Source organism: Amphiura filiformis, chromosome 19, assembly GCF_039555335.1.
Source record: "Amphiura filiformis chromosome 19, Afil_fr2py, whole genome shotgun sequence".
In the NCBI taxonomy this organism is placed as follows: domain Eukaryota; kingdom Metazoa; phylum Echinodermata; class Ophiuroidea; order Amphilepidida; family Amphiuridae; genus Amphiura; species Amphiura filiformis.
In genome coordinates this window covers 75,676-100,884 of record NC_092646.1, presented here as the reverse complement: position 1 = coordinate 100,884, position 25,209 = coordinate 75,676, and the positions used below count along the sequence as shown (strand labels likewise).

General features: G+C 37.0%; 1 protein-coding gene across 1 annotated transcript; it reads left to right on the top strand.

The window, feature by feature from the left end:
• On the top strand, positions 1 to 14,327 carry LOC140140752 (uncharacterized). Its single transcript, XM_072162493.1, has 4 exons — positions 1 to 208; positions 881 to 1,117; positions 9,657 to 10,633; positions 14,216 to 14,327. Exons 1-3 carry the CDS (start codon positions 68 to 70, stop codon positions 10,629 to 10,631), a joined length of 1,353 nt encoding a protein of 450 aa, XP_072018594.1. The 5' UTR covers positions 1 to 67; the 3' UTR covers positions 10,632 to 10,633; positions 14,216 to 14,327.
• The last annotated feature ends 10,882 nt before the right edge of the window (positions 14,328 to 25,209 follow it).

Below are 25,209 nucleotides of genomic sequence, written 5' to 3'. Positions count from 1 at the left end.
ACGATCCGTCCGCATTTCGCCGGAAGATGCCTTCAAGATCACACTGCTTGATTTTGTGGATGAGAAGATGATAAACCGGTTGCAGTTTTATTTGATCAGTGAGGTGAAGGCGTTGGATACATCACAGATCTTCCTGCAAGAAGCAACCATCGAGTATATGATGGAGTTGATGGAAAGAAAAGAGCTGACAGAAGTTAATGAAACTGAGGTATGTGTGTATTATATCATCAGGCCTGGAAAAAATGGTTATTTCCTGGCAAGAGAGACAAATTTCCCTCCAACTTAGTAAGATTTCCCACCATTTTGTATGAATTTCTTTATCCAGAAAAGCAAAATTTCCCTCCAAATCAGGGTCAGAATTTCGTTTCACAGTGCGAGAATCAATCTTGATTCTTGCAGAATAAATTTGCAGGAATCATTTGATTCTCGCAAATCAACTTAGGTGTAAACTACAAGCGTGTCTGAGAATCCACTTTGATTCATGCAAATTTGTTTACAAGAATCTTTGCAAGAATCGATTCTCTGATTCATGGTGAAATTCTGACCCTGCAAATGACCAAATTTCCCTGCAAGGAGATTGCCAATTTGCCTATTTTTTCCAGGCCTGTTATATCATTATGACTTTTGCAGACAGCTGAATCTGGATTTGTCTTTTTGATACGTTCATATGTTACTCATTACTTATTTTGAATTACAATGTAGAGATCAAGGGATCAATGCTTTAGCTCTAGATTGCAGCATATCGATGTAAGTGAAAGAGGGCAGCATGCAGGGGTTGCATATGGCGCTTTGCAATTTGCCAACCCTCTCCCGGCTCCTTCTTGCTACGCCACTGCACATCAATTCTAACCCAGTACAATATTCATTTTTATTTGGGTAGGTACTACAGACCTTGGTTTGTTGGCTTCGATATGACTGGGAAAACCGACAGAAACACGTCACTGCATTGATAGAGAAAATACAGTTGAAGAAGGTGTCTAGGGACGTGTTGCAAGAAGTCGTCACCAGCGATATTCTTGCACAGCTCCAGAATAAGGAGGTTTTGAATGCGGTAGTTGACCGGATGCAAGACTCTGCGTCTGCGATGTCGGACATGAATGTGGACACTACTATCACGGTAAGATGATTGCAGGATTTAGTTAAGTTAACCCCATGGGCACTACAGGTCAGATTATCAGCCTCTAAAAACTATCTTGATTGATTAGAAAGATCATGTATTGAGCCAATCAGAGATATGGTCAGTGGGGCTAGAAGATAATTAAGGTTTAAATTGCTAAGAGATCTAAAAGATCTATTCTGATTGGTTAGCAATTGTATGATTACTCAGATGATCATGCAATTAACCAATCAGAGGCTTTGTAAGAACGACAGTAGTGCCCATGGGATTAAGGGGGTACTACACCCCTGGCTAATTTTATGCCTATTTTTGCATTTTTCTCAAAAATTATAGCGCATTGGGGACAAGTAAGATATGTATATTATAGGGGCAAGGACTACAACTACTGTACTGAAAATTCAGCAACTCAAAGCAAATAGTTATTGATTTATTGATCAAATATTGGTTTTCCCTCATTTTTGACTGTAACTCCACAACTGTTGTCTGTGCTGAAATAAAATTTACAATGCAGTAGTTAGTCCTTGCCCCTGTAATATACATATCTTACTTGTCACCAATGCGCTATAATTTTTATGAAAAATGCAAAAATAGGCACAAATTTGGGCAAGGGTGTAGTACCCCCTTAAGATGTGAGTGTGGATTCGCTATGGGGATGATATGTGTAGAACCCTATCCACCTACATAACCATCACAACCAGGTTCAGCTCCCTGTTTTTTGTACAGATAAACTAAGGTAATAAGCAGTTACATACCAGTACATAGTTCTTGTTTTCTTGGGGCATCAAATTAACATTCCAATTTCCATGTACATTCCAAAAGGCAGACATGCACCCTCCACAAAAACATTATTTGGAGTTTGAGCACACTATGTTACTGATGCAGGCAGCTGTACAAACATGTATTATTGTAAGACTAATCTATAATTTGTAATGTTTTAGTGGGAAAAAAACCTCATTATTGTTATACATAATAAATGATCCATTGCACTGCTTACGTCACACATCATGCATTTTTATTCCATTCAAACATACATTTGCATTCCATACGTTTCGTTACATTCCGCGCCTCATGCTTTTTTCCCCCAGGCATATTATGCCGTACAGGATACTATTTGATTTTTTGACTGACAAGTCCAGCAAATCAGTAAAGTCAATCTTAATTCTTCAATCACTGAAAGTATGTTTCATGGATCAAAACCAAACATTGCTTTTGCATATGGTATACGTACATGTACCTACTTGTAATACTTAAGTTGTATGCTTTTGTCATTGGCACCTATCAGGATGACTTGAGAGGCATTTGTGGAAATTGGTGTGAAAAGTCAAGACAATATCAGTGACATGTCATGTACAATGTATTGTACATGGTTAATATTAATGGTTTGACTTTGGTTGTCAATTAAGGTGATAAAGAGTTTTAGGCTGAAATTCAGTAAAGCAGAATTGCCATGCACCGCTTTTAGAAAGCAATGGGCAATCTCCAAATTTTGTGATGCATCGCTCATCACTTTTGCATTTATACTTATCTCGGCGATTGCAGACAACAATTATTCTAAATGCCACAAAATACATTTTAGACCATCTATCTCTGGCAATAATATAACTATTACTTTAATTAATCCATCACCGAAATTTAATCACCGAGAAAGGTAAATTAATTAGCAAAACAATAGATCCAGTGTGTTGGAAATGATTGGTTGATGCATTCGAATGTCAAGCCATATCGCTTAAAATTAAGTTGAAATTTCTTCAACTGGCAAAAGCAACATCATTTTTGTCTCAGTGATTTGTATCGATTGATCGGCTTGACGCTCTGAAAACAGATGCGTGAGAATCGCTTTTTTGCAAAAGTGATCGAGTATAAATTCAGCTTTATTTCTTCATTACCTAATTTACTGAAATTGTCTGCTTTTGTCGCAGGCACCCATCAAGACTGGGGATACATTTCGGTTTACTTATTTTAAAATCAACGATGACACCTCCGAGCATGGCGGAGGATGGCACCGAATACCGCTGTTGATGCCATTCCCCGGTTGCAATGCTTACGTCCGTAGTACATTCTTCATTGTCGTCAATGGATCACTGTATGCAAAAACTCGTGATCAAAGCAGTGAAAACGTACTATATCGTTATGACCCGGCAGAAAATCACTGGGATCAACTTTGCCATATAAATTCGTTCGAGAATGTTCATCTAGTCCACTTAGAACCGTTTATCTATTCCATCGATGGAAGAGGGGACATACAGCGATATAGCATCCATAAAAACAGGTGGGAAATCCTCCAACCTATACCAACTCCGTATTTCTACGATGTCATCATTTCAACATTTATGGGCAAAATTCTAGTCTATGGGGAAATTTTTAATCTTGAAGAAAGTGGGAGCAGTACATACAAGCTGCAAGTTTATGACCCAGAACTTGATAAATGGACAGAGACTTTGTGCGATAAATTCCCACCGGGGTTTAACAGCCATGTGAAGGTCTTTCCTGTTATTTTACAATACAACGGGTCGTGCTACAGAGTCGTGTTCAAGCGAAGCTTTAATCCGAATTACGACCCGAATATGGATGGAGCCGGCCTGCCCATCGTGCACGAATTCAAATTCAAAACTGATAACGATGGTGTCGTAACTGTCGAACTTGGCGATGAGGAATGCCAAGATCTAATACCGCCTAATATGTGCGGTGCGTTTCGAATTGCGGATGATGTGTTTGTAAGTTGCGGGAGTGGATTCGTTTATAAGACTGGTTTGAAGGCATGGGAAGACAGGTGGGATGGTGATGTGGATCTTCATATGTGGAATGAGTTGAGGGAGCCTTCGGGAAGTAATGTAGTCATGTTCACATTTGATAAGGAACTTCTGATATATTAACTTAGTAAGTTTATAAATATTGCTGATACGAGTTATGATACAGCTATGAAGCATGCATGTGTTTTCAGAGAATTTGAAATATAAGTTTTGTGGTTTAGTATCATATTTGTCAAGGCGACACTCATGGAGAAAGTAAACCCGTAGCAGTGTTTTAAGATTTGTACCATTTGAAGCTCTAGATATAAATATTTGTGGTAAATAATATTAAGAAAAAAGAATATGATATTTTCCTCTTGAAAGATATTTCTGGTTTCTGGATACACAGGGACTGTCTTTCGAGGAGAGTGAGAGCAATCGCTCTCTTCTGATATAGGAGAATGATTTTTACTCTCCTTAGTTGACCATTCTCTCCTTACATTCCATTGTAAATGCTCTAAACAGCTCTCCTTGAAAGCTCCAGAAGAGCTATTTAATACTCTCCTGCAAATTCCAATTTTTAAAAAGACAGTCCCTGAGTTGAAGAGCAAGCACCAGTTTTGTCAGTATTAATGACTCAAAGTTCCACTGCACTGATGAAATTAAATACCTGAGTGATAGATATAGGCTCCCTGAATGATTGACCAACTAGTACCGGTAACATATATTTGTCAATTGAGCTGTTGTTGAGTAAACCATTCATTACATTTACAGAGCATGCATATAATCAGTCAAGATATCTTAACCCTTCCCAGAATCCTTTGCAACATGACATATCACCTCATTACATTAAATGACACTCCTATTACCTTGTACAGGTTCTCTTTCTTTTCATGTTCAGAATCAGTTGAAAATAGATTGGCTAATAAACATTGGTTGATAGTCAAGAAATAAACACATTTTGCAAGGTCTTGATGTGCTCAGTTTATTGACATACATGTACTTTTCTTCACTATGACCTATTATATCATGTTGCATAAGATAGCAAATCAGTGCAGAAAATTGAAATGGAAGAAATGCATTATGGGAAGATATCTTCTCTCTCGCATGTAATATTCTGTGCATTGTTTCATACACACAAAATTTCATGTATATTTTATATGCAACTGAATATTCTATGTACATTTATACTGTGCACAAAAGTATCTGTACACTAAAGAAAAACAATTTCTTTTCAAGTTCAATCTAAATTACAAATAAAGTGGTTGATGGAGAATATTTTTACACATACTTTGATACCTCGTTCGCACCGAATGAGATGTCAAAATAAGAACTATAAGTTGTCCATCTATCAAGTTTATTTTGTTAAATTTGTCAATTTTTTAACGGTGATCGTCGTTGACCTTACTGCGCTACACCGTTAACTTACCCTGTATGCCGCTCACTTTTGCTTACCCACACTGATTACCATTAATATTTGCTAATGTTTGCTAATTCAAAAATAATTTATACATAACATGAACTTACCAAAAGTTAAAAATGGATTCGGCTGTCTCTCAAACTCATACCCAATGTTAGAAACAAAATGTGAGTTTTAATTGTTGCGAAATTTACAAACCTATTTGATGATATTACCTTATTTGGTTTTATCACAGGCACCAGTAAGTACAGGACGCTTCTCCTCGGCACAACTACGATATTTCAAAACATCTGGGGGCAGCATCACAACTAGTCCCGGGCATTGGGAAGACATATCACATATAACTCAACTGCCTAAATTCTACGCGTCATTTGAACTTGCAAGTGTATTTCTGATGGTGGTTGACGGAACTCTCTACGCAAAGGCTCGCTATCACAACTGCCAAAATGTGTTGTATCATTACTGTACCTTAAATAACCGATGGGATTTCGTGTGCGAGAAAAGGGGCATCCAACTTCGTGTAGTGCATATGGATTCATATTTTTACTTCATTGAAACTAACAGTGGAGAGGTGCTCAGGTTCAGTATAGAAAAGATGATTTGGGAGAGTGTTCAACATATACCAAAACCATTCTGTAACCATGTCATCATGACGTGTTTTAGGGGAAAACTTCTTGTGTATGGCCAAGTGGCAGGCATGGCTTTATATAAACCTAGAGACAGAGGGGCGTCTGTGTACAGTTTACAGGTGTATGATCCGAAATATGACCGGTGGACACTCCCCATGAATGATGCATTCCCTTACGAATCTGGTATTGGAAAGCCAGGCAATGTCTCTCATCCAGTCATCATGCAACATAATGGGACATGTTATCGGGTCATGTTTAAAGAACATTACAGCGCCATCCAAGACCGTGGAGCTGTTCTAACTGAGCTTCCTCTAGTGCACGAAATAGTGTTTAACCATGCCAAGGACGGAATCATATCAGTTGAACTCGGCGATGAAGAACCACAAGGTGATGTGCCTGATAATAGGTTTGGAGCATTCCAAATTGAAGGTGATGTTTATGTAAGCTGTGGTAGTGGATTTGTGGCCAAAACTGGATTGAAAGCGTGGGAACAAGTGTGGGATAAAGGCGGCAATCATAGGACTTGGGAGAGACTTGACAAATATGCTGGAAGTAATGTGGTGCTTTATACATTCAACAAACAATTGGCTCAAAGTTAAAAAGGTGATTTTTTTAAATTGTTGTAAAGAATCATTGAAGTTCATCACATGTATGTGTAGCTACATTGTATCAAAATCATTGAAAAGCAAGCTTAAACTGACAAAAGAAGCAGTCATTAGACACTATACATCATTTCCATGATCATAAGAACTTCTGCACGGAATTACGGCAGTGTGCGCCAAGCGTTCCAAGTACTTTTTTCCAAGATTGTACATGTTTTAGTGGACTGCCATGCTTGAATTTACACTAGCATAAGTTCCCACAATCAAAAACAAATTGTACTATGAAAAAATTGTTCACCTATTTTAGTTGTACATTATAGCCTCTAACTATTGACAGGCATAATTTTTGCAACTCATGAAACACAATTGCACAAGTAAAACTTTGCACAGGTTGTGAATGGCAGTGCTATTCCAGTTGAAATCCATACACCCCCTATTGAAAACTTGACCTATAATCTCCCACACAAGGGGTGTAAATTTTTTAGTCTTGAAATCAAATGGAAAGTAATAGGAGTGTCATTTGATGTTTAGAGGTGATGCGTCATGCTGCAAAGGCTTCTGGGAATGGTAAGACTTAATAGAATCTCCCAAACAGGGGATGTAAATCTTTGAATTGCCCAATCAGGTAACCCCATTTAAAATTTAAATTGCAAGTGCATTTCTGAAACCCCATAAATTTGAAATGCAAGGGAGTTAGGAGGAAACTTTTTCCTCACATATATATCCCTGCTGCATGACCCAGCTGTTTCAGTTATACATTCAAATGTTTACACTTACCAAATCTCTGATTTTGTCACACACAGGCTCCAATAACTGTGGGCAGCACTGGAGTACTGAAGTTCTATGACCCCATAACCTTTGACCCAGATAATGTCAGTGCTACAAATCGTACATCCACAGGATGGAAGGAGCTGCCGCAATTTGCAGCATTACCAGAAATTTATGTTTGTGGACTCTACACCTTGCAAAGTGTCTTCTTGCTTGTTGCCAAGGGAACACTGTACGCCAATGTACGCTATCCTGGATACGCAAACGTCTTGTTTCGTTACCGCTCTGAAAGTAACCATTGGCAACGGGTATGGGAAGAAATCACAAGTGGTTTTATTGCGATACAGTTTACTCAAGTAGTTTATTTGCATCCAAGCTTCTATTATATGGATGCTCAGTATGACATTAATCGATTCAACCCTACTAATAATAAATGGGAACTGGTTGGAGCCTTACGCGAAATACTATCGGACAATGTCAGAATGACATCTCATCGTGGACAAATTTTTATATACGGGCAACCAGAGAAGAACTCTTTGTACAAGTTGTTTGTGTACGATCCTGAAGCGAATAGTTGGGCTGAAGTCATATATTCCAAAGCACCAGGAGAAATAAATCATTTTCAATCTGTGCTTCCTTCCATGCTCTTTGAGCTCCATGGTGCGTGCTACAGAATTATGTTTAAAGCGTACAACGACCATAGCAGACTAGACTTATACACCCCGATTGTTCACAAACTCAATTTTCAAATCGATAATGGAACTACATTGGTACAACTTGAAGAAGAGGAGTATCAGGATTGCATCCCTGCTAATAATATCGGCGCATTTCAGATTAATGGGGATTTATTTGTGAGTTATGACATGAAGAGTGTTGTGAAAACAGGACTGAAAACATGGGAAGATAAGTTGAAAGATGGGAAAGTGGATCTCAGCTCATGGGAAGGAGTAGTGGATTTGGAACACCCGTATAGCAATATGATCATGTATAGCTTTGACAGAAAATGTGCACAGGAGTGAAGGTGATTTGAGATATGGAATTTCTTTCTTGATTATGTATCGAGGGTTGAGAACCAGAAAGTCTTTAATACTCACATTGTTTGTAAAATTTTGTGAGGTATGGTTTTCTGAACTGGTTGTCAACCCTGGATATATTATGTGCATTCTTGGTTTGCATGATTGTTTATCATTCACTGATGTGCTTGTTGTCCTTCTGGGTTTCATTTTATCACTGATGTGGTCACATGTTTTTTTTTTTTTTGCATTTCTTTGGGTTTTCATGCAATATTTTATGTGTTTATAGTACTTACGTTTGCATAATTGTTCTTCATTGATGTGCTTGTGGTTCTTCTGCTTTACATTATAATTGTTTATCACATGCTTGCATTTCTTTGGGTTTTCATGCAATATTTTATGTGTTTATAGTACTTTAGTTTGCATAATTGTTCTTCATTGATGTGCTTGTGGTTCTTCTGCTTTACATTAAAATTGTTTATCCCATGCTTGCAGTTCTTTTTGTTTCCATACACTTGGGTGGTGTTTTTTTATCATGTACTTTATATGGTTCTTGGGTTTCCATAATTGTTTATCATTGGTGTGCTGTGGTTCTTTTGCATGTGTTGCATTATTGTTTATCAGGTGCTTGCATTTCTTTGGGTATATATATTGTATATTGTGTGTTTATAGTTCTTTCACTTTGCATATTTGTATATCATGTGCTTAAGGGTACACAATGATTTTAATTATTTAAATCAATATATTATTAAAAAATTACACTTTGATGTTTTGTAAAAGTTCATTCTACAAATCATGTACTTTGAAAACGTGCTTGATTTATTGTTGTTGATGAGTTATATACGTTTTGTTTTACAAAAGTGTTGTTGTTTCAGCCCTCTAACTCAAGAGCCACAGGTCCTACAAAAGTATATCTGTGATATTTGAATTCTTCTACACACTCGCTATGAAATGATCAATGCAATTTTTGCCAAAGCTACCATTCGCAAGATGCTGTGAACTACCAAATCGCAACATTTAAAAAAAGTTGTTAACCTCAGGCCTAAGCACATTCATGAAGCACAAACAATAGTTTGCTCAGTTTGTGTTAGGTGATGCCCTTTGATTAGAAGGTGTTACATGTAAGTGCAAGCCTATGAAAAGTGGGGAGTGTCAGGGATCAAAACAACCGTTCTATGCTATCTCTGTGTCAAGAAAATCCTTAGACATGGGTCTATTTTTGAAGAAAAAACATACATTGTAGAAATGGGTGTATTTTGCCCAATTGGGCATGCTATGGTGCAAAACTCCGTAAATTCACTATAGTTTTTAACCTAAAATCCTGTGTCGGTCAGGTCATAGACCATTTTTATCACATCTCTGATTTTGTCACACACAGGCTCCAATAACTGTGGGCAGGACTGGAGTACTGATGTTCTTTGACCCGGGTAATGCCAGTGCAACCACTCCAGGATGGAAGGAGCTCCCTCATTTTGCTGCATTACCGGAAATTTATTGTGGACATACACTGAGCAGTGCCGTCTTGCTTGTTGCCAAGGGAACACTGTATGCTAATGTACGCTATCCTGGATACGCAAATGTCTTGTTTCGTTACTGCTCTGAGAGTGTCCAGTGGCAGAAGTTATGGGAAGAAAGCACATCATTTTTTGGTTTTAATGCAACACCGTTTGCCCAGGTAGTTTATTTGGATCCAAGCTTCTATTATATGGATGCACGGCAGAATGAAATTATTCGATACAACTGTAATAACGATAGAGAAGAATTTGTTAGAGATTTACCTGAAACACTGACTGAAAATATCAGGATGACATCCCATCACGGGCAGATATTTATGTATGGGCAGCCGGAGAGGAACTCCCTGTACAAGTTGTTTGTGTATAACCCTGTAGTATCACGCAGATGGACTGAAGTCATTTTCCAAAGCGCCAGAAGCAATACTACCCTGCCTTCCATGCTATTTGAGCACCATGGTGCATGCTACAGAATTATCTTTAAATTGTGTGACTGCCATAGAAGACGAATCTTGTGCAACCCGATCGCTCAAGCCTTATACACCCCCATTGTTCACGAACTCAAGTTACGAATCGACAATGGAAAAACGACAGTCCAACTCGGAGAAGAGGAAGATCAGAGTTGCATACCTGCCAACAATTTTGGTGCATTTCAAATTGATGATGATATCTTTGTGAGCTACAACATGAAGTATGTTGTGAAAACCAAACTGAAAACAGCGGAAGATAAGTTGAGAGACGGTAGAGTGAATCTCTACTCATGGAAAGGAGTAGTGGATGTGGAGAGCCCGAATAGCAATGTGATCATGTTCAGATTTGATGGAAAACTTGCACAGGAGTAAAGGTGATTTGAGATATGGACTTTTTTTCTTGATTATATAGGCTATATAATTATATATAGTGTATGACAGCGTTCAAGCTTTGACTTACGTTTGGCGGACAGAATGGTGGGAACTTACAGTGAAAGATATCCTACTTAAAGGAACATTTTCTGGGGTGAAATTTTGTGTAGAAACTGAATCTGACATAAAAAATGCATAATTGTCAACTTGCAAATTTTCCCCATCACTGTACAGGCATATTTCTGCCCGAAGTCCTCAAATTTGAGCGAAAATCGGCGCAAAAAAAATAAGTCCTTCAAAACTGGGACTCTCAGGGCTAAACAAATTAAACTTGCTCTAGAGGGAGGTCTTGGCTATAGCAAGTTTATATTTGTTTAGCCTTAAACCTCACAGTTTTGAAGGACTTATTTTTTTTGCGAAGGCCTTTATTTTTTTTACACCTGCCGAAATGTTAGGGGTAGGGGTAATATATTACTACTTTAATTTTTATCAGTACACTTAACTGAGTCAAGTTTTATACCACTATTTAGCTAGTGAAATACTGAACAAAAAGACCCAAAAAGCATCTCAAAAGCTCATACCATTTAGGAGTTATGGCTTTTTGAAGCTCAAAATTAGGCGAAAAATGCATTTTTTCCCTAATCAATTGAATACCTGAGTGGAAGAAGGGCCCAACTCCATCAAAACTGTTTTTGAGATATTAAGAAAAACTTAATATTTGGAAAAGTTTTATAGGCAGAATGTTTTCACCTTCAGGGGACCTTTAATACATGAGCATACAATATTACATACATTCGAAATTATATATGATGTTTCCTTGGCAGCGGTACAGGTCTTAATACGATCTGGAGTTGGGCCCTTCTTCCACTAATATACTGCAAGTGCCAGTTCTGTAAGCAGATGTGTTATAAATAGCTACAGAAATTTGGTAATTATCCATTAATTGCACAAGTAAAAGCATGTAATATGTTAGCAAGAAAGTTTATTGTAGTAAAAAGTAGATTTCATGGATGAACAAAATTCCACTTTATCCCAATATATGTGGAAGAAGGGCCCAACTCCATGGAGTTGGGCCTTTCTTCCATGAAAACCATGATTAAGTGTACGCGGAAGACTATTTAGAGAGTGGATTTTGGCTCATCTTTCATATACAAGGAAGAACAGTCTGCTGGCAATAAAATGCTGGGTCTAACTCATTTTTGTAAAAAAATGGAGTTGGGCCCTTCTTCCACTCAGGTATTCAATTGTCACCCTGACCCCAAACTTTCTAACCCTGTTACAAAAATAAATAAACAGATTTATCCCATTTAATGATTTGAATATCACAAATGTACCTTTGTCACATAATTAGCATAAAAAATTAGGCACTACTCAGTAGTTTTCATGTTCATACACTCACAGGAAATTAGCAAGTCAAACTTGTTGTCACCCCAAAACGGCCATTTTCGGCCAAAATTGGACCAAAAAATGAATTTTTCTCAAAATCTGTGAAAAAGAAGGGGTTTTAAGTGCCAAAATCTGAAAATATGTGACATTTTACCCCCAGAAACATCTAAGCAATCAATAATTTTGACAGTTTTCACCCCTAAATATTTTTTTCACACGCGTGTCCGCCAAATGTAAGTCAAAGCTTGAATGCTGTCGTATGTGTGTGAATGTCCTTCAAACAATGTCAAGCAACATAATTGTTTATCACATGCTTATAGTTCATCTGCCTTGCATAATTGTTTATCATATGTGCTTAAATGTATAGTTCTTGGGTTTCAATAAATGTTTATCATCCCATCAAACACAAAATGTTTTTCAGAAAACATTTAAATGTTGGGTTATAAAGGGTATAAAACGTTTTAATAACATTCAGAAAATATTTTCGAAACTTTGATGCAAAACAGTTGAACCTAATTTTGTATTAAAAGTAGCCAATATTTGACAAAAATGTTTGCCAATAATACTTAACAATAACATTTCAACAACATTTAAAACAAAATTTTGCATGTAAAACATTTTAAAAATGTTTTCATAACCCTACATTAATAATTAAATGTTATTAAAACATTTTAACCAAAACTCATTTATTACCCGTTTATAACGTTTTAAAAACATCATTATTTTGTTTACTCTATCTGCTTATACATGTAGTTCTTTTGCTTTGCGTAAAATTTAGTATATCGTGTACTTAAGGTTAGACACTTTTTTTAAACTGTTTCGATTTGGTAGTTCACAGCATCTTGCAAGTGGTAGTAAGCTTTGGCAAAAATTGCATTGATCATTTCATAGCGAGTGTGTAGAAGAATTCAAATATCACAGATAAATTTACGTAAACAGGTAAAACAGCCTATTCTTCACGTAATATTCAAACCATGTCAGCTCTTTGTTTATAACACCATTAGGTGCAGGCTGGGAATTAAGTGGGTTCCCTGTAAAGCCCTGTGAACAAGGGATTTTTTTTTACAAAGTAGCCCCTGGTCAGGCGCTTCTCATTTCCCAGCCTGATTATATGTCGAGTCATATGTTAAAAAGACCCATCATGGATTGATGAAAATGGGGTACACACAGCTAGGCGCAGCACCTACGTGAACTGCATATATTACATGACTGGTGGGCTTTTGTGAATTTTCGCTGGCGTAAGTTGGGACTTTGACTCGCCTATTACGAGCTGATCATAGTTTAAGTTGGAAAAACCTGTATTTTTATTTAAAAAAATTAATATAAACAAGTAATAGGAAAAAGTGTTTTCACTTTTCACACCATTTTTGCCCAAATCGGAGTAAGTTGACATTTTGATCCCCCGTACAACCAAAAACATGTCATTTTGCCTAAAAATGAGGTTTTTGAAAGATAACGCAATAACAATAGAACGTAGATAGCACAAACTTGACATTTTTTTAATCCTTGTCAGCAGACAAGTAATTTTATATATCTCTAGTCTCAACAAGATTGAAGCATTTTCAATTTTTTACCCTTGTGTGACCTTTCGTGATCTCTAGAAAAAAAACGTACCCTACAATTTGAGTCCACTACCCCCCTAGCAGTGATCTAGAGGGTCTATCCTAACACCTCATGGTAACAAATATTGGTAGTCATGGGTGTTGAATTCAATCCATAATTAAGGCCTGTATGAGATTTAGCTCCTAGATTTAATAATATGCCTTAAATCAGGCCTTCTCAACTGGCGGCGCGCGCGCCACTTGTGGCGCTTGGAGTCAGTTGAAGTGGCGCACGAATTGGCTCGGCGTCGCGGTAATTCTAATATTCTTTTCACATAAATCTTGAACAAAAAAGGGGTGAAAATACCCAATCTCTGCCTTTAAAAACCTTAAAATCCAGGAGCTTCCGGGGGCGCTGCCCCTGGACCCCCGATAAAGCTTCACCACTGCACCGTACACGTTATGCGCCCACTCTAAACTCACAAAGTCCTCAGACTCCCATAACATGTTGGTACTTCATGATCACTGAAACTTTCCAGTTGGCACTTCAAATAAACTAGTTGAGAAGGCCTGCCTTAAATCCATCAGGCCGACCCTTTTATCTATGAATGGAGCATGCTTACAAATCAGTACTTCTTTTGATTTTATCCCATGCAGGCACCGATTATGGTTGGGTCTACCGGATCGTTGCAATACTTTGATTCCAAGGCTGACTTGAGTGGAAGCTGGTATACGCTACCTGGGTTTGCACCGTTGTATGGTTGTAGGCATCATACACTTGAGAGTGTACATATGCTAGTGGTAAAAGGGACTCTGTATGCCAATGCACGCTATCCATCCTATGGCAATGTATTGTATCGTTACTGCGCATCCAGCAATCAATGGTGCAGCATATGGAAAGAAAATACCTACGGTTTCACGGCAACAATGTTTATGCACATAGTGTACGTAGATTCGTCCTTTTATTACCTTGATGTCAGTGAATCCGGTTATAGTACAGGTATGCTGGTTGTGAATGAGGACAAAGGAGTATGTGTGAGAAAACTACCTAGACCTTTATCCTACAATATCTCCATGGCAACACATGATGGAAAGGTATTAGTGTACGGCCAACCTGAAAAGGAGACCTTGTACGAGTTGTTTGTGTACGACCCAGAAGGAGACAGGTGGATGGAGCCTAATAAAGAGCTACATATGCCAGAAGAAGAAGCACCAAATTATTATATGGTGAATCAATGTATCATATTTGAGCACAACAGGTCATGCTATCGAGTCGTGTTTACAAAAGATACATGGTATCATTATAAAATGCGCCCCTTCGTTCATAAACTTGAATTTCAATTTAGAGACGGCGAAACCTCGGTGCTGCTTGGAGCTAAAGATCCTGATCCTAAACCTCATGATATCATGGGTCCAGCGTTTCAAATCAGAGATGACATATTCATCTGGGTAAGCTGCCGTAAAAGAGTATCCATTCATTCCATTGTTAAGACCAATGTGAAGGCATGGGAAGATATTTGGGAGTATGGCGTGGTGGAACTTGATGAATGGCATGAAATATATAATCATGGTCCTCGTGCAGTACTTGATGAGTTGCAGGAATTATTTAATCTTGGTCCTCGTGCAGTAGAAAGCAACATAGTCGTGTATAACTTTGATAAGAAATTAACTCAGAACTCTGTCTCTTTATGAATCGGATGTTTTAGATTGGGCTTTTGATCCTATTGTAAGTAAGTATCCAGTGGCAGTAACAGGAATTTTTCAGAGGGGGGGGGGGTGCAAAATCAACAAATTTTGCCCAAAATCACAGCAAAAAGGGGACATTTGTGTAATTTTGGTGTTTTTGCCTTGAAAGTGGGGGAGGCAAGAAAAATATGGGGAGGCATATTATTAAGCCCCCACACAAACGTGAAATGGTGACAGGCATGTGGATCATGTGGAGTCAACCTGGTTTTTACAATTCACATGTTGGCAAGTATGCAACCATAATCACCTACATTTTAGCTTGCACAGCATTACTGGTCGAACACGATAAGATTTTGGTTAATAATAAATAGAAGGTTTTTTGATAGCGCTCTCATAGGTCTTTGAACCTGTCTGCAGCCCTGTAGCTTTTGATTCAACAAGTTACTTTTTTTTTTGGGGGTCGGTGTACAACCTTCAAGTAATTATTTTGTGTAAGCTAACCCTAAGCCTATTCATAACCCTAATCCTAACCCTAACTCTAACCCTCATCCTAACCCTAAACTAAGCCTAACCAATCAATGACAGTGGCTGTTTCAAGTCTATAAGTCTCCTTGCATGATCGCCTGTCTAATTCAACTACCTGCCTCGACCGGAGACTAAGTTCAAGCCCCGGGCCTATTGGGTAGCCGTGTTAAGGCGCCTAAGACTGAAATCCTATCGTATTCGACCAGTAATGAGTATAAATACACAAAGTTACGAGCTTTATGTCAATTTTCATAGGTATTTTTGTTTGTACTGCAGTTTGCTTCCTATTTTCACAATTGAAGACCTCTGAACTATAAGGGTATTTTGTGACTTAATTGAGTCACAAAATCATTTCAAATGAGTTAGTGTCAGTTTCTGCTACAAGGAGGCTACACCCTCTGCAAATTTCATAGTGAAATCATGTTGTAGAAACTGATGGACATATATAGATGAGTTGACCTCAATGTTTATCAACAAAGACAAGGGACCGGTATACCTTTATGCTTGAGTGAACCCCTGACAACCACTACACCGTTCAATAGTCTTATTGTGATGTGGCGGGAGTTTTAAAAACACAAGCCCTGAACAAAATATGATGGGCATACTGCCAGGCAAAAAACAATAGAAATTGTGATTTGTGTGCGCATACTGCCAGGCATTGACGTCAGAAGTCAACTCATCAGAATGGAGTTTGCAAATATTGCACCCCATTTTTTTTTTTTTTTGCATGGTGAAAGTATTCTAACAATGTTGCTGATTGGTCCAATTGATAATGAAAACTTCTTTTTGGCCAATTGGCAGGTAGTTCTTATGGGGTTAAGTTCTGAGGTCTTCAGTTGCTACTAGGTGGATCAGATGGCGTCACATTAAAAATGCTTAGGCCACCTTAATAAAATGCAGAGTCTAGGATAAACTGAAAACTTAATGAGGTAATTTTGGTGTTTTTCCTCAAAAGTGGGAGGGCAAGAAAATATTTGGGGGAAATGCCCCTGCCCCCCCCCTACTAAGCGCGTCACTGCTCGGGATATAATTAAGATGGCCTTATTTCCCAAAATCTTCCTTATGGGGGTGGGAGGTAGCTATACTATTTTTTCTTGCGTTGAGGCAGATATGTCGGTGCACATTTATTTGGCATCATTAAACATGCGCATGCCACATGCGTATGCCAGCACTTTGATTTGAAGCTGCACTCAATAAAATGTGCACTGACGTCACTGCATCACCAAGAAAAAATGGGCCAAACAAAAAAAAAGGTTTGTCTCAAAGCTCACGAGTGGTTTGAAAACAAATGCGAAATGCAATTTTTTTTTTTTTTTTTTTTTATTCCCGACTTTTTTTTTATGGTATTTTGAGAAAAAAGTCTGATTTTCGCCAAATTTTTCTGGAAAAAACTAAAAAAAAAAAATTTGAAATAAAAAAAATGTCCGCTTTTCTTTTTTGTCAAATCGCGTGATTTTACAAATGCGCGCACGAGCTTTGAGACAAATCTTTTTTGGGGGGCCTAACATGATGGTGCTACTATGACTCAAAATGAACAAACCAATGTACATTGTAATATAATATTGCATGATTTATTAAAGGCAAGTAATTAACAAGGCGTAGGAAAAAAACCTGTTCTACGGGCTCAACCTATCCAGAATTTTACATTTTGGAGAATTTTTTTAAATCTCGCTAAAATCAGCAGTTTTGGGCCAAAATTTATTGACTGAATTTTAGACATTTGTTTGCAAGTAATCTTCATCTTTTCTTTTTTAGATTTTGCTGATATTTGGGGTAACTTTAGCCTCCAGAATAAAACCAAAAGGCCCAATCCACTGACCCATAAGGTTCCTATGCCTGTAGAACAGGGTTGTTTTTTCCCATCTAAAGGCTAGAATGCAGTCCAACAGAGTGTTTTCCCCCATGGGCTATTCCATTTAAAATCCACACTGCCTCTGTAGTCTTCAACAGAGGGAGAATGGGTTTCAAATTGAATTGACAATTGCATAACTTAATGTAGATAATTGTGTAACTTCCATTTAAAATGCTCCAATTTGTGGAACCCATGTACAGGGGAGTGTGGGTTTCAAAATAATTAACCATAGCAAATTCCATTTGAAAAACACACTCCTTCTGGAAAACTTTGTAAAAATTGCTATTTTGATAACAAAATATTGTCACTAAAAATGTTGGAAAAATGCGAGCAAACATCAATGTATCAACCTGAAAGAAAAATGAAGGCGTCAGAAAACATGGCATGTAGTACGCACAGTGTGCACCCATGCAATTATACTCAATTAATACATATTTTTCTCATGTTTGCTGTGATTGGTTCTTGCTATCTGTGAGTGTACATGTATGAATACAGGTTTTATTAGGCCCTGGCTGCAACACTTTTGACATACCGTACTGACGCGAGTATAGTCCCACCCCGTTTTTGGGTGAACATTTTTCAAAATTGGGGGTTGGGACTATATTCGAATTACAAAAAAAAAAAAAATTAAGTTATTTTTTTTTTTTTTTTCTGCTTTGAGAGTGTCCCAGGACCTAGACCTAAATGCTAGGCTCATTCATGGTTGACCTAAAAAAAAAGAAAAAAACATTCAAGATGTTTTGTATTTTTAATATGATAATTGATACTTTTTATTTATGTTATAATCTATTAATGATTTCAAAATGCATTGAATTTGAATGCATTTTGAAATCATTAATAGAGTATGACATGAATACAAATTATCAATTTTCATATTAAAAATACAAAACATCTTGAATTTTTTTTTTTTTTTTTTTTAGGTCAACCATGAATGATCCTAGCATTTAGGTCTAGGTCCAGGGAGAGTACAAAACCAAANTTTTTTTTTTGAAATTCGAGTGTAGTCCCAACCCCCAATTTTGAAAAATGTTCACCCAAAAACGGGGTGGGACTATACTCGCGTCAGTATGGTAATATTGTTTCTGCTACATCAAAATTTGTGTTGCATACAGCAAAGTGTGCTTAATGATTAATATGATGTTGGACTATATTCGGGCCCTAATTTAATGTGCAGCTAGGTAAAATATTTTTCACACAAATTTGTGTGCATGCCCCATTTCGAAGGGTGTTACAATGTTACAAAAAGGTGCTAGAAAATACTATTAGAAAAATAGACTGTAGTTCATACTTATATTACAAAATCATCATGCCCATAAAATAATTGCCATTGTCAGTTGTGCTACTGTATAGAGGCAAATTTATTTCGACTGAGGGAGACATTTTTGCGATTGTTATTAGCATGATTGCCCAGTCTTGCCCTATGCTTGCAATACATTATTCCATTTTTTCGCAAGGCGTTAATTTCGCGGATGAAACTTCATTTACGAAATCTGCGAAAATATAAACCTTTGCCAAATTTACCATTATACAGTACTAATAGGCACCATTTGATTTCCAGGGGGTTGTGAAACCTTTGCCTACTAGTGAGATGGACAGGCCTGTAACCAGGATTTATTTTGGAGGGGGCTGATTTTGAGAAAGTGGACCTTTTTTCAAAATCTGGACCTTTTTGGACTGGGGGCGGATTTTGAAAAAGTGGACTTTTTTCCAAAATTTGGACCTACACTCGCAAATGGGACTTTTTGGGTCGAAAAGGGGTTTTTTTTTGGGGGGGGCATCCGCCCTAGCCCCCTGGTTAGAGGCCTGGATATGGAAAAAAAATACCCCAGTGATGAGTTAAGAAAAACTTGTCAACCCAAATCTGGATGTATACATTAAAATTGAAAATAAAATTTTACTGCCTTTGGCAGCAAAAATAAAATTCTGCCTGACCAAAACTATCATGCCACCCCCTCCCCCCAAGATCATATGTACCGCAGATGTCTATCTTTGCAAAGAGTTAATTCAGGCAAAAATTACAAATTGGTCAAATTAAATCAAAATATGATTTTTGGCAGTTAGTTTATGAGAGTGATGAAATAATTATTGGTACTGGTTTAAGGCACAGTGGGTAAGAAAAGTAGATGGTTGTAAATTTTATATATGTTTGAACAAATTTCATAATGGCAGAAGGCACTTAAGGGATACAGCTGTTACAGTCATTTAATTTCAGCACTTTAATGTAAAACTATATCAATATTTTTTAAATAGAATATGCAAGGTATGATTAAAAAAAGACCAGACCCTGTTACTAACTTAGATTCAAAACTGTTTTCTTTACTAGTATTAATATTCTTTATGTTTATTCCATCCGGTATCTCATAAAAGGGCTGCCATCATGTTGGCAATTCATTTTTCAGATATTGTTCACCTGTCTCTTCTAATTAAACAAAACTTGTTAAAATGGTATGAGATATTCTAGTATTTTTTAACAATATTAAACCAGCAGGTGCCTATTCATATAATTGGACAGAATTTGTATAAGATGAACAATTTTGAAGTAAGTCTAGGTTTTATTATCAAAAACTAACAATACATGTGTTTAAAGGCACTATCAGTGACTGATCAGCTATAGCACAAATGGCTTAAAAATGAGAATAATTCAAAAAAACATATGTTTGACGTTTGTTTTCAAAATGCAAAAATCTGTTTTTTGATGACATTTCTAGATTTTCTAATAAATGTAGCGAACCACTGTTAATGCCTTCAAGTTGTAAAGAACAAGGTTACATGTTGAAAAGTGATCAAATATTTGTGTCGCTTAATGCACAGAGAGATACATGTAGAAAATTTGGCAGTATGCTTCCTACCCCAAAATATTAAGATTAGGGTCTGGTTTAAGGTGTGTGCTCTTGAAGTTGCAAAAAAAAAAAAAAGTACCCGTGTTGTTGAAATGGTTCATGGAATGATAATGGGCTGTAGTGGTCAGCGACAACCTGTAAAGTGTGCTGAGGCTTGTGGATCAATGTCTAGGTGCTGTGTCTATGCGTAGTCACTGCACCTTTTTAGAGACAGGATTATGAGTAATGATTTTCTTTGGGGTGGCAAATGGTATATCCCAATGAGGATAACGCAATTTGGCTGAATTGAGTATGTGAGGATAAACTAAATACGGTAATTTGGTAAGTCCCCAAATTTCAGTCATTTTGAGAAAAGTGAGAAACAGTGCAAATCTTGGTATCACCGTCAACATGTAACCTTTCTTTAGGATATTTAATATACAATTGTGCTTTCTATTTATGGTGCATAAGTATTCATAAAATACATTGTTTTCTACATAATATTACTTAATCAAATGTATTGCTACTTTTATTACTAACAACAGACCAGTAACAGCATACATGTACTAAAAACAGTCAGATTTCAAAGTTGCTTGCTTGTGATAGACCTATACAAGGGACCACCCCCTAAAAAAGAGGGAAAATGATATGGATTTGTGGATCTGAAGGTGCCTGCCAGGCCTTCCACACTTTTTGATGAAAATTTTGCATATATCTTATAAGAAAAATGGGTAATAACTTAACTATTATTGTAAAATGTGAACTTTTGTGTTACATTCATATATTATTGCACTTTTGTGAAGTTAGGTTTGCTGTTTAGAAAACAAATGAAAACAGCTCAACACTGGAAGTAAATGGTATTCATTGCACTTACTACTAGGCTATACAACAAAACAAACTTCTGAAACCTGATCATCTAAAGTACATTTTGCAGTTGCATACAGTGGTGGCACAAGGTTGGGGTTTGTTAGGGGGTCATTAGGTAGAGTGAATTTTTGGGGAAGAGAAAAACTCTCCAAAAAGTGTGAAATTTTCTACAATTAATTTGTACTTGTTTTGACTGGGGAGGAAGGGCAAAACCTATTTTGTTTTTTTGAACAAGGATGGGAGGCCAAAACCTAAAACCTTAGTTGTCTTTATGTGCCCTGCCCTGTATACCACCACTGGTTATGGTCTGCAGTATATGCTATACTACAATAATGTAACTTGATCCAGTTCATGTGCCATCATAAAGAAGATGGCTTAGTTTTACCACAGACAATTAAATGTGTGTCTGGGAGTTTTACAGTAAGGTAAATGTATGCACAAATGATAGAATTTTTTTTAGATTCTGGTATTCACCAAAATTAATGTGATTGCTCCTACACACTTGTACATTTTTTTTTTGCCATCCAATAGTGATAAACAAACATGGCAGAGTCGGTATTCTTAGGTCCATATGCACAAAACAAGATACACCAGGTCTAACTTTAGACCTGGCCTACATGGAGGTTAGACTTAGGGATGGATCCCTTTAATTTTGGCCCCCACACAAGTGTGGGGCTTATATAGAATAAGGTATGTAAATATCAAAAATGTAAATATCATAGAACTAATCTTCATACATGCAGACCTGGTTTGACTCGTTTTGTGCATACAGATTTGACTCCAATATCTTGGGATTACTTGGATCAAGTAACATTCATGTAATTATAGAATTTAACACATTAAGTTATTTAAGAATATGTACATAAAAATTTATATCTTAGTACTATTTTTACAAGTTTGTACTTTTTCTTATAATCAAGGTGTCTGGATATTAGTCTCCTCCACAGCCTATTTGATTCCCCTCACTTCACATAAACTGTCTGCCAATTTTAATATATAACACCATTTCTGATTGGCTATACAGATTTGCCATAAGAAAGGTAACATGTAACACCATTTCTGATTGGCTATACAGATTTGCCATAAGAAAGATAACATATAACGTCATTTCTGATTGGCTATACAGATTTGCCATAAAGGTACATCCAGGAAAAAAAAATAGCATGAATAAAGCTCTGATTTAATCACTCCACAGGACAGGACAGTGATATTCACGACTCATGAAAACCAATTGATGTAAAATGGGCTTTATGTTGTTGTCATTGTCATACTGTTTCATTGGATGGAGTGAGTGGAGGTGGAGGAGACTACTCAGATATTTGTTAGATATTCTATGATACATATTGCACTTACAAGTTCTTATAATAAAATATTTTTTGTAAACACATAAGATTAATTCAAAAATATTTTTGTGCAGTTATTTTATCAAAAGATGCTACTAGTTATTTGACAAAAAAAACGATGCTACAATTTTGAAAATTCACAGGAACTATATATAGTCCATATATACCTTCCTCGAGTCAGTAAAGTAAGATCAAATTTTGATATTTTCTCCACAAAAAAATTGCAGAAATTTGTTATATAAATGCTAGTTGGATTCATGGCATCATTTGCTCTCTGAAAATGTATACTTTTATGCAATCATCATTACATTCAGAGATACAATAAAAAAAACCAATATCTAAATTACTGACTCGAGAAAGGGATACAGACTATATAGTCTATATGATTATATTGCTTTTTTTTTCTTTTTCAGTGTATACAAATGGCAGATGTAAAGCATTTCTCGTGGGGGGTCCTGACTTCGTACATAAAAAGGGTGCCTTGGTTAAAAGGGTGCCACACAAATAAAAAGGGTGGGGTCTGACCCCTCTGCCAATAGTGAGGGACGTGAAATTATATACAAGGAGTGAAGGATTTAATGGGGGATGTGAAATTTTTCCTCGATATGAGGGGGGATGGGATATTTTTGTGCGAAAATAGATCAAAATCCTCTGTCCCCTCCCCCCTGGCATAAATAGTGATCCCTCCCTTATTGCCAGGGATGGTTTGTCAAGCACTGAACAAGTGCTATTCATAGGCAAGAAATTTACCAAATACAATTTTAAAAGTGCAGTGGTTTCAAGTGGTTTAAGGTCATAAGCGCTACATACAATCTTTATTGGGAATAATACTGGAATCGCCCGCACATTGCACTAACTATAATCCTAACTCCTAATGCAACAGTTGCGCAGGGTAAACCAGAATATACTTATTGGAAAATGCTCATCATTGTAGATACAACATCTTTTTCAATAAATAAATATCATGTTATTGGTTTGAAAATAATAAGGTAATAAACCAATTGAAAATAATTTCATAAAAGTTACAAAGAAGAGCTTATAGTCACATAAAGGGTATCACCAGATCAAAGCTCAAATAGAATTGCTCCATTTCAAATACCAATTGGGCTATTCCAGTTGAAATCCATACACCCCCTATGGAAGATGCGACCTTAGGGGACTGGCATTTTCTTCAGAAGGGGGTCCCAAATATACTGGGGGTCATAAATGTTTGGAAAGAAAAATAGGGGGGTCGTAAAATTTTTGATGACCACAATGTAGGGCGTCACAAGATGACCACTGGTAGTGTGTTTATTTTTTTCAAAAAGGGGGCCATACAATTTTTGTTGCCGAAATTGGGGTCATAATTTTATTGACATGACGCTGACTTTTTGTAAATTTAGGACCCCCCTTCCGAAGGAAATGCCAGCCCCAGGGAGTGTGGATTTCGAATGGGGTTACCTGACAGGGTGATTCCCATTTGTAATCTACACTCCCTGTGTAGTAGATTAAGGTCCTTTCCTTCACAGGGTGTACATGGGTTTCAACTACACCAGGCACAAAAAGAAACTCATCAGTTATATTCATCCTTGCTGTTCAACAACCTGATAATTTTGGATTATTCTGAAATATTCATTTTGTTAATTGGACTTTGGTTTTTTCATTTGACACCCTGTTAGTGAAAAAGCGAACAAGAATTGACAAGATATGCTCCTCCAAAGCCTCAAACCCCAAAAAGAAAAGTTGCATTTTCAGCGGTTTTCAATGGGAGCGCATCGTTGTATTGCACACAAGCACCACAGGCCAATTAATAACGCACACAGTGTAAGTTAAAATTGCACTTTTCATTTTGGGGTTTGAGAGTTTAGAGGCGCATATCTTGGTCAATTCTTGCTCAATGTTCACGAACAGGGTGTCAAATGAGAAAAAAAGGTCCAATTAACAAAATGTATATTTCAGAATAAGCAGAATTGTCAAGTTATTGAACAGCAAGGATGAATATAACTGACGAGTTTCTTTTTGTGTCTGATGTAGAATAGCCCATTGAGCCTCAGAACCATTGGTACTCTGGTTTTCTAATGGAGCATATTTGAACATTTATTTAGTAATCTTATTTAGTGACATATCAGGGGTCAGTTGAGCAAAGGTATATTAAATTAGGAAGTGGTCATAAATACTTTTGTGGGGGATTGGAAGATATAAGGGGATCAAACAAATTTTGGGTCCTAAACAGGGGGATCAAAAAAATTCAGTCCTTAATAGGGGGATCAAAAAAATTGAGGGTTTTAAAGTCCAGGGTAACATGTACGACAAGGCATGCACACCCGGGCATGCACATTCCAAATTTTTTGCGCACTCCATGTGCATGAATGTTAAGTATTTCAATTGTATACTCTCAAGCTTCAAATCAACAAAATTTGGGCACTTTACAATTTGGGTGTAACACTATGACTTCAGTGAGTAATAACTCCAAATGGTAATTTTTAACTGAGTAAATAATATATATTTTGGTTTCTTTTTTAGGATATGAAGGGGGGATCAAACAAATTTTAGACCATAATAAAGGGGATCAAATCCACC